Below are 14,441 nucleotides of genomic sequence, written 5' to 3'. Positions count from 1 at the left end.
GTCCGATGGAAATTGCAATGTCTCCGATCATCAATGCCAAACTTCCTGGCTTTTGTTGTTTGACTAGAGTACAACCCGGGTTCAGTCTATATAGAAATGGTTTTCTACAAATAACACCGATGGTTGTTACTGTAGCAAACAATCTAGAAACGAAGTCATACATATTATGACGTCATTCCATTTACTGCGCAACAATAACAATGTATCCAATGGATATGACGTCATAGATCTCTATTGTCCACGGAATCTCCATAGTATCTCTTGGTTTCAAGAATATGGAAGGATTAGGCGCGCTTCCCACACACAAGGTAAGTTTCTATTAATGTGGTATAAGACACTTTCCACCCCCCAGCTTCACTGACAAGGAGAGATCATCTTTATTTTATTCTGGTTCTAACTTGTCCCCATGGGCGTAGCCAGACTAGTATAGATTTATTAATTATTGTTTTTTTATTTTACATATCCCAATCGTGAGCGGCCGAGGGTCGCATAGAGAACCGCGCCTGGTAGGGGGATCCGGGGGAAGGCTTACTGTTGAAAAAATCACGTATTATTGGCGCAATTTTGCGTACTCTGACAAAAAAATGAAATGTATTTGAGCCATTTGAGATGAAACCAGTATGATTTGTTTATTCAATCATTTCATCCCCGAGAAAGCATGGTTCAAATAAAACTGGTGTTTGTTAACATTTGTATTTACAATGCAAGATGTTTCTTTTGTTTATACTGTATTATATCTAATTAATTACAGTAATTCCCGATTTTATGAAAGGTACCGATTACGAATAGAGGTTTGAATTGGCTCCCGAATTCAACAGGTACACGTGACATACCACAGGTTTAATTGGCCGTGTGATACGGTTAACTGAAAACAAAGTAAGAAGATGTTCAAGGGTTGTTATTCTGTTCTTTAATTCTACTAAAATGGGATATTTTGGTCAATAAAGATTTCAAACCAACTACCTGTAATGTAGAGAATCAATCTATTTCAAAGACGGGTAAGTTAACGTTTTAATCTTTAGGATTTAATCAAATAAAAATCAAAAATAAAAAAAAATTGAAAGCAAATGTTTGAAATCAAATTTTAATTAATTAAAACCTAATCATATATCAGCATTGAAGTCTACGTGGAATGAGGGGATTTGTTGTTTCCTACATCTGTATGCTGATGAGAGTGACTTCATTAAATAAAAATGCTTGTAGGAGTGACTTTAAATGCCGTAGAACACTCGTTGTTTGTTTCCTAGTTTCAGTGACAGGTTTGAATTGAAAGAAGGAATAAAGAACCGCTTAGCTTCGTGCTAAGATAATTTATAGGCAGTTTCCTTAACTTTTAAATGCTCTCCTATTGGCAATTTTATGTTACGGAAAATTCCTTAAGTTAATGAAGATATATCGAGCAATTTCTGTCCGTTCTCCCTTTCACATCTTCTCGTGTAATCTGTATGTTTTCTAAAGTTAACACGATGTGAGAAGAAAAGTAAGTCAATTAGTGAGGTTGTTAGGATGGCCTAATTTAATTCTGCTGACACAACCATACGATCCGTGACAAAAATAATGGGTGACATTGCTTTTCTTTCATTTGCTTAAAGTCTTAATTCCCACATGTGTAACATAAAGCCTTTCTTAAATCCAAATGTTACTTTAAGAACAAAATTTGGAAGGAATGTGACTGGAACGTATACAATTTACCAGTTCCATTCAGATGTTCTTTCATTGGCCTATATATACACCAGTTATACGATACTTAAATATATCATGTTCATTTTTACCTCACCTGGTCCGAAAGACCGAGGAGCTTATACCATGGCGTGGCGTCCGTCCCTCGTCCCGCGTTCGTCAACTTTTGACTAAAAATTGCTAATAGCCATGAACGACAGAACAGATTTTGACCAAATTCGGTCAGCAGCATCCTCGGTGAAAGGGAAACAAATATTGGCTCTTGGAGCCCACGGGCCTTAGGGGTGGGGCCCAAAAGGGGAAATTATTGCCAAATTTGGCCTGAAGCATTTCTGGGTGAAGGGGAATCAGTTTTGTATAAACGGTGGAACTTGGCCTCCTTGGGCGGATGGGGCAGGGCCCGAGTAAGCCAACTGGAGCAAATTCTTTAAATTTTTACTACTCCTGTAGAAAAGATTCTTCTTCTCTTGTTATGACCGTATTCCTTTTAACGATTTCTCTTCTGTATCAGGATTCTGTTCCAATTTGGTCTGCGTGTTTGCGTAAAAACAAATCAATTATGTTTAGGTAGTGGGTATCGGCCTTCTGGGACAGGCCCGAATAGTGGAAATAAAGGATTCTTTTTTTTTTCTTTTATGGGAATGCCTTGATTCTGTCCCGATTCGGTCTGCAACATACGTAGTTGAAAGTTGTATCAACCATGAGTTTGACATGTGATGTGGGGCCCAATAGGGAAAATGTACGTTGTTAAACTTTACCCCTGTAACAGGATTATTGTTTGGTCGAAAGCTTTTTTCATGAATTGTAAATGACCTTCGTTCCACCAAAAGGTTGGACCTCAATAATGAAATTATTTTCAGAAATTATTTGTCATGTTTGAAATGTTTTGTCAAAAACAGGAATAACTGAATTAGCCAGTGAGCGATGCAAGCCCCTCGGGCCTCTTGTTTAAACATATGAATATAATTTCAGTCACAGAAGAGAACTTAGGGTGTTTCTCGATGAACGGTAATTATAACGCTATCGAGGACGATATGGCGGAATTGTTTGTCGAACAAGCAATCTCTCAAGTCTCTCTCAACGAACTCCAAAATGTAGAGGTAAGTGTCGCCTCTGTATATGTAAATGTCCCCCCATATCGGACCCATTATCTCACCCAGGTCTCTCACACGGACCTCCAAAATGTGTTGATATTTATATTCAACAGCTCAGACACATAATCTCTCTCAAATCTCTCACACGGACCTTCAAAATGTGTTGATGTTTACATCAAACATCTCAGACACATAATCTCTCTCAAATTTCTCACACGGGCCTCCAAAATATGTTAATGTTTATATTCAACATCTCAGACATATAATCTCTCTCATGTCTCTAAATGTCAAGATTTGCTTGTATTCTATATTTCAAAATATATTGTATCTGATTACCATCTATCACATTATCAATAACCCCTTCATCAACACGGGTTGTACAGTGTATTGATGTTCGTTACACCTCGCCATCTATCGTGAATTATTGATTTAGGGTAAGACAAAACCATCGATCCTGAGAGATGAAACCGTTGTAACCGCGTGGCAAAACCATCGGCTCTTTGTGTTGTAACCTTTGGATCTTGTGTGATGAAGGTGTCAGTGTAGCCATCGAAACGTCACACAATTTTCTGACTTGTTTTTATTTACAAAATCTTTTCAACATTGTAACAGTGATTCGAAATCATGTGAGGCACAAAGTGTCGATACGATATGACGCGAACCATTGATACAATACAAACCATTCGCACAATGTAACACAAACCCACCGTCCACACAAACGACATTTATACATAAGTCGCAAGCCATTGACACAATATGATGCAAGTCATTAACACAATATGCTGCAAACAATTAACACAATATACTGCAAACCATTAGCACAATATGCTGCAAGCCATTAACACAATATGCTGCAGACCATTAACACAATATGCTGCAGACCATTAACACAATATGCTGCAAACCATTAAGACGATATGCTGCAAGCCATTAACACAATATACTGCAAACCATTAACACAATATGCTGCAAACCATTAAGACGATATGGTGCAAACCATTAACACAATATGCTGCAAGCTTGAGTGTAAGCATACCAAATGCGAACTTATCATTATTCAATGTTATGAAACAAGAAGTTTTTTAGGGGTTATGCCTAATAACTTAGGCAGACGTTTCCTCATTTCTCCTGATTACTGAGATGCATTTTTCGTTGTGAATCTGATATCGTAAAACAAAACAGTTTGTACTCTAAATTTCACGAAGGAGTGCAGTCGACCAGTGTCAATCCACGATATATGTGCGAACACGGACGTGTCGCGACCAACAGAGCCGGAAAATATGGGGAGGAGGCACCAAGTGTTGGATTCAGAAGGGGAGGATGAAGATGATGAGGAGGAAGTCCTCGTGTACTCGACACAGATTGATCTGTCAGAACAAACTCACCGCTCCACGATGGCAGTTATACAGGAGGAAGATGTTCTCACATCAGTAGACATTGATCGCCGTGTCTCCCTTCCACTCTTAGGCGCTAGTGGTAAGCCTATTTCGTCAGTAGTCAGTACAGTGTACTACTGATAAAAACGGTCGGCTGCAGTCGGTACAGCGTACTAGTAATAATCAAAGTACTGAAAGTACTGAGAGGCTAAACGTATTGAAAAATGTTCACAAATAACCGCTAAGCTATATTACTTTCCCCATACTCCTACACTTTGGACTGCAAAAATTACTAAAATAAGAGAACCAGAGACTATTTTTCTTAATTTTAAGCGATTTTATATCTTCTTTAATTCTTATTTCAAATTTGACGACAATAATGTGAACAAATCAAAATTGGTAAAAAAATAACAAAATACACACAACCATATATTTGTCGCACACAAGCCAAATGATTAATAGCTCTATGATGAAGTTGACTAAATAAAACCTTTGAAATACCCAAGATGTTGCAATTACTATACTATCAATATGAGGATTTAGACAAATCGAAAGGAAAGTAGATAAGGTATACACAGCATTTCAGATAGATAAAAGTGTAAATAATTAAATTTATTTACATGTCTATCTTCCTAGAAGTATTATGGTTAGATTTTTCTTCCAGTAATTATATCTATAAAGACATAGTTCTATGAGATTAAACTAGACTTCCATATAGAAAATTTACAATATTTTCACTATAGCTACTACTATTTCTGATCTCCAATGCATTAGATAATGTCACCATGGCACGCAAAATGAACAAATATGTTATGGAAATATTTCGTTCTTGTTAATTGATGATTATAAACATGAATATTTTGATTTTTTTTATACGCGTTTTGTTTGAAGGAATATTTTCATTTCAAGGAACTTTGATACACATTAACAACCCTTGAGAAATCAGCACAATCAACCTTCATCAAATAAAACTAAAAGACAAAAAATATAAGTTATAACAAAGTCAACATCATGATCAGTACGGTATTAAAATATATATTATTCATAAATCATGAGCACCAAATGTACCTTATCTACGAAGCGCAAACATTTTATCTACAAAAACTTGAAAAAGTGTCATGGCGGTGGGTGTGAAAAACCTGAAAAAGTATCATATCGGCGGGTATGCGCGTGGGTCGAACAGTGCAATTTTGTGACTTCTAATGAGGTAAAGTAATGTTATATATTAAGACTATCTTGCCACAACAACAAGGATTAAAGCAAAATTGATGTTCTGTTTGTAAATTTTGTTTGTTTATAAGTGCTGTTAATTAATAATTCAAACCAAGCCCCCAGACTAGCTTCTTATCATGGCGCCAACTCGCACGTTCAGTGTTCTGTACGCTTACGTCATGTCGAGAAGGATTCATAAGCCGTCATACCGTAAATACACTATAAATCAAATCATGCAGTTACAATAAACTTTGAAGATACAAGAAACCATTTCTTTGCTTACTTACGGCAGAGACGTATCTCTGCTTACGGTTAATATGGTTGTTTTCTAGGAATATTCACAGCAGGCGAGAAGAATCACGTCAGCTTGATCTTCTTCAACAGCAGAGGTCGGGGATTTCCGTGAGCAAATTCCGTAAAATATATTGTTCAAAATTTATCAATAGTTCAACCACACTGTGCTTCTTTTTTGAAATGTATAGTAATCGTATTGTTATTAAAAACATAAACTTATTGTGGATGATTTTAAAATAGCGATTTGAAAGATCGCGGCATTATTTACGCAGAAAATTGCCGCTAGAGGGCTCTAACTCTTTTCGATATTTCAGCCAATGAGAAGGCCAGGATCGGTAAATTTTGTCTGAAAGGCCGTCGCATTAGGCTGTACGTACTGAGTAAGTTTAGCCTAAAAATGGTCGGCTGTAGTCGGTAACTGTCGGCTTAAGTCGGTGCAGTGTACTAATAATAAAAACGGTCGGCTGTAGTTGGTACAGTGTACTAGTAATAAAAACGGTCGGCTGTAGTGTTTTTCTAATTCACCCAAGTACTGAGAGTGGGCAAAACTAACCGGTTATTGAGACGTGTAAGGATGTTATTTAATCATTGTAAACTTTGGAGTCTGAAATGTCAAATCAATGTCTTGATGATCGAATCTTAATGTTTCACGACGTGACAGCATTGTTCGTCCATCATCTAATGATGTCTGTTCAAATAATCCTGAGTTCGTGGTCCGTCCATCCATAATGCGTCCGTACGCAAGTAGCTAGATGTTGAAAAGCCCTTTCATTGCTGTAACCTTATGATTAGCCTGTCAATACGACTTCCAATCTTTATATTAAAACCACGTGCATTACTTGTCGTAGAGAACGGACGACCAGGGTGTCCAGCTGATATTTTCTATGTGTTATTCAGGCCTTAAGATATCTTAATGTTATTTTAGGTACGGAGAACAGTAAAAGAATTACCTTGTCCAAAGCAGCAAGTCACAGTGGCGTCGGAAGTACTAACTCCATGCAGAAATTTATCCAAATGTTCTCATGGGTAAGTAATATACAGGCAACCTTTCGCCAGGGTTTAACTTCCGTTAGTTTCGCCCTCTGGTTGACCATGCGAAATGTAAAAGGTTGACGGAAGATTGATGTTTAAGTTTTATTGAATCTCGGACAACACTATAGTTTCATGCAAATGTCAAAAACTGCAAACTAGTGGTACAATCTAGAGCGATCATCCGTTTTATGGTAAAGTTTTGTTTCAATTTTTAGTAACGAAACAAATGTCTCTCATTTCTACCTGTGTAATATTGTGGGAGTGTCCACACGTTGTGACCTTTCGGGTGGAAAATCTTAATCATTCACCCCGATACACATTGCGACCTTTGGGTGGAATATCTTTATCATCCACCCCGGTACACGTTGTGACTTTGGGGTGGAATACCTTTATCATTCACCCCGATACATATTGTGACCTTTGGGTTGAATATCTTTATCATTCACCCCGATACATGCTGTGACCTTTGGGTTGAATATCTTTATCATCCACTCCAATACATGTTGTGACCTTTCGGTTGGAATATCTCTATCATCCACCCCGATACATGTTGTGACCTTTCTGGTGGAATATCTCTATCATCCACCCCGATACATGTTGTGACCTTTCGGGTGAAATATCTCTATCATCCACCCCGATACATGTTGTGACCTTTGGGTGAAATATCTTTATCATTCACCCCGATACATGTTGTGACCTTTGGGTGAAATATCTTTATCATCCACCCAGATACATGTTGTGACCTTTGGGTGGAATATCTTTATCATTCACCCCGATACATGCTGTGACCTTTTATGTGAAATATCTTTATCATTCACCCAGATACATGTTGTGACCTTTCAGTGGAATATCTCTATCATCCACCCAGATACATGTTGTGACCTTTCGGTGGAATATCTTTATCATCCACCCAGATACATGTTGTGACCTTTCAGTGGAATATCTCTATCATCCACCCAGATACATGTTGTGACCTTTCAGTGGAATATCTCTATAATGTCCAAAGTAAACTGTTGATTACATTTGTTCTAACTTGACGGTTGGTTGACTCTGTTTTATTTGAATACTTAAATTCAATAGAAACGACGCACCAAGTCCGACACCAGCAATCCTGGAAACCTGCCCGAGCTACAAGAGGAAGGAACAAAACCAGATCAAGAAGGAAATAGGTCGGAGCGGAGAGGGTTATTTGGAAACAGAAAACAGCAGAATCGAAGTATGCTATCTTTATAATTTTAGTATAAGAAATCGGATTGTAATGCATCGTGTGGTTATGATATCAGATGGATGATTATATAAACCTATCATTCTATAAATAAACGATATGAATTCTTCATCACGAGTAATCAGATTGTCTTACATATAGGAGCTATTGTGTTTACACCTGCTCCATAATACTTAATGAGAATAATTTTAGAGTAAAATAAAAAAACATTTTTGTATGTAAAGTCCATACTGCAGCATATTCAGACAAGTCTCTAATCCTATACATGCATCCCATACAGAGCTGTCTACCTTCCCGAACCGATTGACGGACATACATATTCAGACAAGTCTCTAATCCTATGCATGCATCCCCTACAGTGTTATCTACCTTCCCGTACTGATTGACGGACATACACATGCATTCCATACAGAGTTATCTACCTTCCCGTACTGATTGACGGACATACATATTCAGACAAGTCTCTAATCCTATACATGCATCCCCTACAGAGTTATCTACCTTCCCGTACTGATTGACGGACATACATATTCAGACAAGTCTCTAATCCTATACATGCATCCCTTACAGTGTTATCTTCCTTTCCGAACCAATTGACGGCCATACGTATTCAGCTTCTCATAGTCACCGACCTACACATTAATGTTGACCTATAAAACAGGAATAACTACAAACAGGGAGATTGAAAAAATGTTTGAATTTTTTTGTTCATGTTTTGGACGTCATATCAACAGCTATGATCATTTATGGATTATCTCTAAACGTATGCAGGGTGAATGCATTTTCTGAATACATACGTTTTCGGAACAGCGATATGTTTAAGGAGGTCTATTGTGTGGAACTGAAGCCAACTTATTAGTAACCACTCTGACACTTAATGTCTTAGGCATCCAGCAGGACGCTTCGTCCGGTCATATTAAAACGGACAAACCAGTCGCTTCACTACTTCTAAACATTAAGTAGGAAGACTACCATTTTTGAAGACTGTTCTCATGAAGTGTTCTACCAAAATGTCATCATCTTGCCGCGGTAGTATGACAGCAGTATTATTACAAGCTAGTAGATGGGGAAGGAGTGGATCGAGTCAAAATATGAACTGCTGATACTTTTATGACCTGTCACAAGGCTCTTGTATAAACCGCTCACGGTAGTTTGTATACACAGCCACTTCACCACGAATCATAATTAAAAAATGTTTCGCGTCCATTTGACTGGGATCTTAAGGTCACAGACACTGCCAGATTTCAAATTCTTGTTCAATTACAGATTTCCGGTTTTTAGCATAAAGGATATGTAAATACAACAAAGTAATAACCTCAGTGAGCGTTCAGTCAATTAAATTTCTATTTCATTCCAGACCGCCAAAGAAAGAGACAAGAAGTGGCGCCAAATGTTCATCTCACAAGCGGGGAGACCCCTCCTGCTATGACCCCAAAAGTTTTCCAGACTTTCTTTCACAACGCGGTGGAGGGTCGAAAGGATATTCCAGCCAACACAGATGATGATGACACCATAGATTTTTCAAGTTATATATTGTAATACTTGTAAAATGAAGTTCTTCAATTATTGGCAACTCGTCAAAGAACCTGTTTAATTTGTAATTATTTATTAAAACTGGTTCATACATAAACGTCATATTTCATCGCAATCAATTAATCACATATCAGATGGAGACTTTCAGAAACATGAAAACATTACATAATTACAATTTTTTTGGTGCATGTTTGTTTTTATTCGTCTGTAATTCGAGGAGATACAACGAAACTGAAGATTAATAATTTTCCCCCTTTAGGGTGAGATGGGAGGTCCTCTTACCATGGACTGGCAAATCCACGCACGTGTAGCTTGTCTCAACCCTAGGATGAGGCAAATCCACGCAAGTGTAGCTTGTCCCAAAATTAGATAAGGCAAATCCACGCACGTGTAGCTTGTCTCAACCCTGGGATGAGGCAAATCCACGCAAGTGTATCTTTTCTCAACATTAGATAAGGCAAATCCACGCACGTGTAGCTTGTCTCAACATTAGATTAGGCAAATCCAGGCATGTGTAGCTTGTCTCTACATTAGGATGAGGCAATCCACGCACGTTTAGCTTGTCTCAACATTAGATTAGGCAAATCCAGGCATGTGTAGCTTGTCTCAACATTAGATTAGGCAAATCCAGGCATGTGTAGCTTGTCTCTACATTAGGATGAGGCAATCCACGCACGTTTAGCTTGTCTCAACATTAGATTAGGCAAATCCAGGCATGTGTAGCTTGTCTCAACATTAGGATGAGGCAAATCAACGCACGTGTAGCTTGTCTCAACCATAGTATGAGACAAATCCATGCACGTGTTGCTTGTCTCAAACTTTAGAATGAGGCAAACCACGCACGTGTAGCTTGTCTCAACCCTAGGATGAGGCAAATCCACGCAAGTGTATCTTTTCTCAACATTAGATAAGGCAAATCCACGCACGTGTAGCTTGTCTCTACATTAGGATGAGGCAATCCACGCACGTTTAGCTTGTCTCAACATTAGATAAGGCAAATCAACGCACGTGTAGCTTGTCTCAACATTAGGATGAGGCAATCAACGTACGTGTAGCTTGTCTCAAACCTTTTGATGAAGCAAATTCACGCACGTGTAGCTTGTCTCATTCCTAGGATGAGACAAATCCACGCACGTGTAGCTTGTCTCGTTCCTAGGATGAGACAAATCAACGCACGTGTAGCTTGTCTTCAACCTTTTGATGAGGCAAATCCACGCACGTGTAGCTTGTCTCAAACCTTTTGATGAGGCAAATCCACGCACGTGTAGCTTGTCTCAAACCTTTTGCACGTGTATTGAGGATGAGGCTAATCCACGCACGTGTAGCTTGTCTCAAACCTTTTGATGAGGCAAATCCACGCACGTGTAGCTTGTCTCATTCCTAGGATGAGACAAATCCACGCACGTGTAGCTTGTCTCATTCCTAGGATGAGACAAATCAACGCACGTGTAGCTTGTCTCAAACCTTTTGATGAGGCAAATCCACGCACGTGTAGCTTGTCTCAACCCTTGGATGAGGCTAATCCACGCACGTGTAGCTTGTCTCAAACCTTTTGATGAGGCAAATCCACGCACGTGTAGCTTGTCTCAACCCTTGGATGAGGCTATTTCACGCACGTGTAGCTTGTCTCATTCCTAGGATGAGACAAGGAAATCTCAAAGCAGGAAAAAGCATGGATTTACCTGTTACATGTTACTACCTGTTGATGCTCTATCAGGATATAGCTAGAGTATTCAGACTGAATTGTGGCCTAAAACTAGCAAAGCTTGAATAAAATTCAACTTGAATTCCAGTTTAAACCCCTTGAACTCGTGCAGTTTGGTCGTTATGTATATAAACTGCAGGAAAGCCGAACAATACAACATGTAAAGTCAGCTACTTTGTGTAATCAATACCAGACGTTGGCATCAGGTTATGTCATCTCCTGTCATTTTGTGCTAACATCGCCGGAACGAGATGCCATTGTGGACACGATAGCGAGAAAATAATTTAGTAAAGAGCCTTCATAATATTCAAGTGACAAGTAAAATGGCGCCAGTACATCACTAGTATACATTAAAATCTTGTTATTTGGGTGGTGAAGGAGTTGTTATAGAGTTAAAACGTATCTGGTGACATTATGTTAGCATCATCTTCTATGAATAATTTGATAAAAAAATCTGATAACAATATAACAAAACAATTTGAATGTAAACTTCCACTTTATCACAATAACATAACAACGATTTAACAACATAAACCTGCGCCCATACCAGTTACAGAAAACAAACATGTCTGACCTGTTACACTCACCATCTACGATCCTGTTCATGGTGTTGAGGTTGTTACCATGACGTAGATGTTACATGATAATTGGATATGTTAATAAAAAAGAATATCCAAAACTCACTCCTAATGTAGGTGCGAGGCTGGAATCCATGCCTCATCTAAAATAATTGAGTGACGTCATTTCCTGTTAATAAAATGTTTTAGATATACACCAGCCCCACCTTTCGATATCACACTCATTCACGACATCGTTTTGTCAATTTACATTGAATGATGTAGAAATGAATGATTGAAACATATTTTTTCAATCAATGAATGTCAGTTTTTATCATTTTGAATAATTCTATATACATTTCTTAAGTAACATACATCTTCAATTACATTTATCATCTTAATCTCGTGGTGGTGTCTTTGAAGTCTTTTAAGTTTACTAACTAAAACGCAGACTTCTCCTTTATCAGCTTTCACCACAAACATTTTTTTCCAACGCAAATTGTGCTCATTTTCGTAAAAGGAATGAAGTTTCTTTTTTGCGTAGTAACGCAACAGTTCGCGAAATAACACGGCATTACAAAACACTTGAGCTTAACATCGAGTATCCATGAGGTGACATCCCGAAACTAACGAACTTGTTTTCCCCTACGAAAGTGAATGCACTGGACTTTCGTAACTACATACACTGACAAAGCATTATCACAGTGGAAAATATAAAGACAATGGTTTATGTGTTGCCCTATTTTCCGGGAACTAAACATGCTTGAGAGAAGTGTTGCCCTTCCGTCGTTCGAGAACAAAACATTCATGAGAGATGTGTTGTCTAATCGCTCGGAAACTATCCATTTTTGCATTTTTGAAAGATCTGTTACTCCATTTTCGTGATTCTACAGGTATCTTTAGATGTGCTGACCTTTGATAAAAGGACTTTATCCCAATAGTTATTGCTTGGGTGGTGGGGGTATGTTGATCTGTAATCAATAATATATATCTCTGTAGTGTTGAAAGAAAAGAGGGGTGTTGTCATGTTTCCAATGGTAGGTTTGTCCTCCTTTAACCAATATACCATAACCCCATGGTATTGCGTGAATAGATGTGTTGACATATATCTCAAGTGCTATATTCCTAAGGTTTCCGTCGTCCTATATTCGTGTAAAACACTCTTTATCTCTAGTGTTGTCTGAACGATGTGTTGTCTAGTAGTCCAGCTACTAAAACTCACTAGTATAATCTAGTATAATCAGCTAATATATCACGACAGAGTTATCTGGGTAGATGTGTTGCCCTCTAGTTCAGCTAATATATCACGACAGAGTTATCTGGGTAGATGTGTTGCCCTCTAGTTCAGCTAATATATCACGACAGAGTTATCTGGGTAGATGTGTTGCCCTCTAGTCCAGCTAATATATCACGACAGAGTTATCTGGGTAGATGTGTTGCCCTCTAGTCCAGCTAATATATCCCTCCGGTATAATCTGGGTAGATTATTAGGTGTCGCCCTGTGGTCTTGCTATTATATCCCTCCAGTATAATCTTAGTAGTTGTGTTGCCCTCTAGTCCAGCTAATATATCCCTCCGGTATAATCTGAGTAGATTATTAGGTGTCGCCCTGTGGTCTTGCTATTATATCTCTCCAGTAAAATCTGAGAAGATGTGTTGTCCTTTGGTCTAGGTACTTCATCCGTCTTATGATGTTTCGGCAGATGTGATGCACTGTCGTCCTCAGAACTACAATGTTCTCCAAGACAACACATTAAGATTAAAAACTATCCAAATTCCTCATAGAAAATACCTTACTTAAATAACATGAACCACTTGGTCTATACAATTCTGCTTCTCCGAGGTACAGAAAATCAATTAATTATCTATTTTCAGCGTTATAACCCCATTACATAAATTGTGGTATGAACATGTGATTTTCACGTGTAATTGTGAACACATACCAAATGGACATAATTTTGTACTACATAGTAACAACAGTATCCGTTTCACAAGATACGAATCCATCTTTAAAATGGATGTAACTAATAATGTATTCTTTCAACATGACATCAATAAACTTATGTAAAATGTGACATCTTATCAACATCTTAATAAGTATACCAAATTCTTCATTACAAAGTCTTTTCCTCCAGCAACACTCTGTCCGGATATTTCGAATCATCTTGGAAATCTGGACAGAAGCTGTAGTTACTTATCACAAACTCAAAATAATGAGTGAAAAGTTTAACCGATTATCAAAAACATTCACCAAAGTAACAAGACATTTCTCTTTTGGAAGATGGAGGACACTTATAAAGTTTTAGGACAGGGATGAAGCGATAACAAAAGTGTCCTTTTGTGATTAAAAAATTCTGATGACCGTAACCTGTTACAAAACTTAGACATACTTATTGAAATTATCTTATGCATCAAGGCATGGAACTAAGCTGCAAAAACGATGCTTATTATAACGTATATAACATGCTGTGACCGGTCATTCGGTTTAAATAGCACATGTACAATGTGAGGTGCTTATCTGTGGTGTCAGGACTACCATTTTCATTAGACAACAGTGTTGATCATAGCATACATCAGTGGTAGAGAGGTATGAGATAACAAATGATCTGGATACAAACGAGGTGTTACTGTTGTCCACGTTCAATTCAGGACTGTATCTATGAAAGACTCTCTTTTCTAAATCATGGTTCACATCTTTCTTGCACATATGTTCCTGTTCTTGTTCAGCTGCCA

At 38.0% G+C, this 14,441-nt stretch overlaps 1 protein-coding gene across 1 annotated transcript; it reads left to right on the top strand.

Moving 5' to 3' along the window:
- The first annotated feature begins 2,681 nt into the window (after positions 1–2,681).
- Positions 2,682–9,452, top strand: LOC132551058 (uncharacterized). The gene is made up of 5 exons (XM_060215156.1): positions 2,682–2,780; positions 3,980–4,250; positions 6,582–6,682; positions 7,769–7,904; positions 9,271–9,452. Exons 1-5 carry the CDS (start codon positions 2,682–2,684, stop codon positions 9,450–9,452), a joined length of 789 nt encoding a protein of 262 aa, XP_060071139.1.
- The last annotated feature ends 4,989 nt before the right edge of the window (positions 9,453–14,441 follow it).

The sequence above is a fragment of the Ylistrum balloti genome, unplaced genomic scaffold, assembly GCF_031769215.1.
Source record: "Ylistrum balloti isolate Yb309-2 unplaced genomic scaffold, AGI_CSIRO_Ybal_v1 Utg370170, whole genome shotgun sequence".
NCBI lineage: Eukaryota > Metazoa > Mollusca > Bivalvia > Pectinida > Pectinidae > Ylistrum > Ylistrum balloti.
This window is presented reverse-complemented; position numbering and strand designations above follow the sequence as displayed.

Coding starts and splice junctions, on each gene's coding strand:
- LOC132551058 (XM_060215156.1), top strand. CDS start 2,682: ATGAACGGTAATTATAACGCTATCGAGGACGATATGGCGGAATTGTTT. Junction 2,781..3,979: donor ACGAACTCCAAAATGTAGAG/GTAAGTGTCGCC, acceptor AATTTCACGAAG/GAGTGCAGTCGACCAGTGTC. Junction 6,683..7,768: donor TTATCCAAATGTTCTCATGG/GTAAGTAATATA, acceptor TAAATTCAATAG/AAACGACGCACCAAGTCCGA.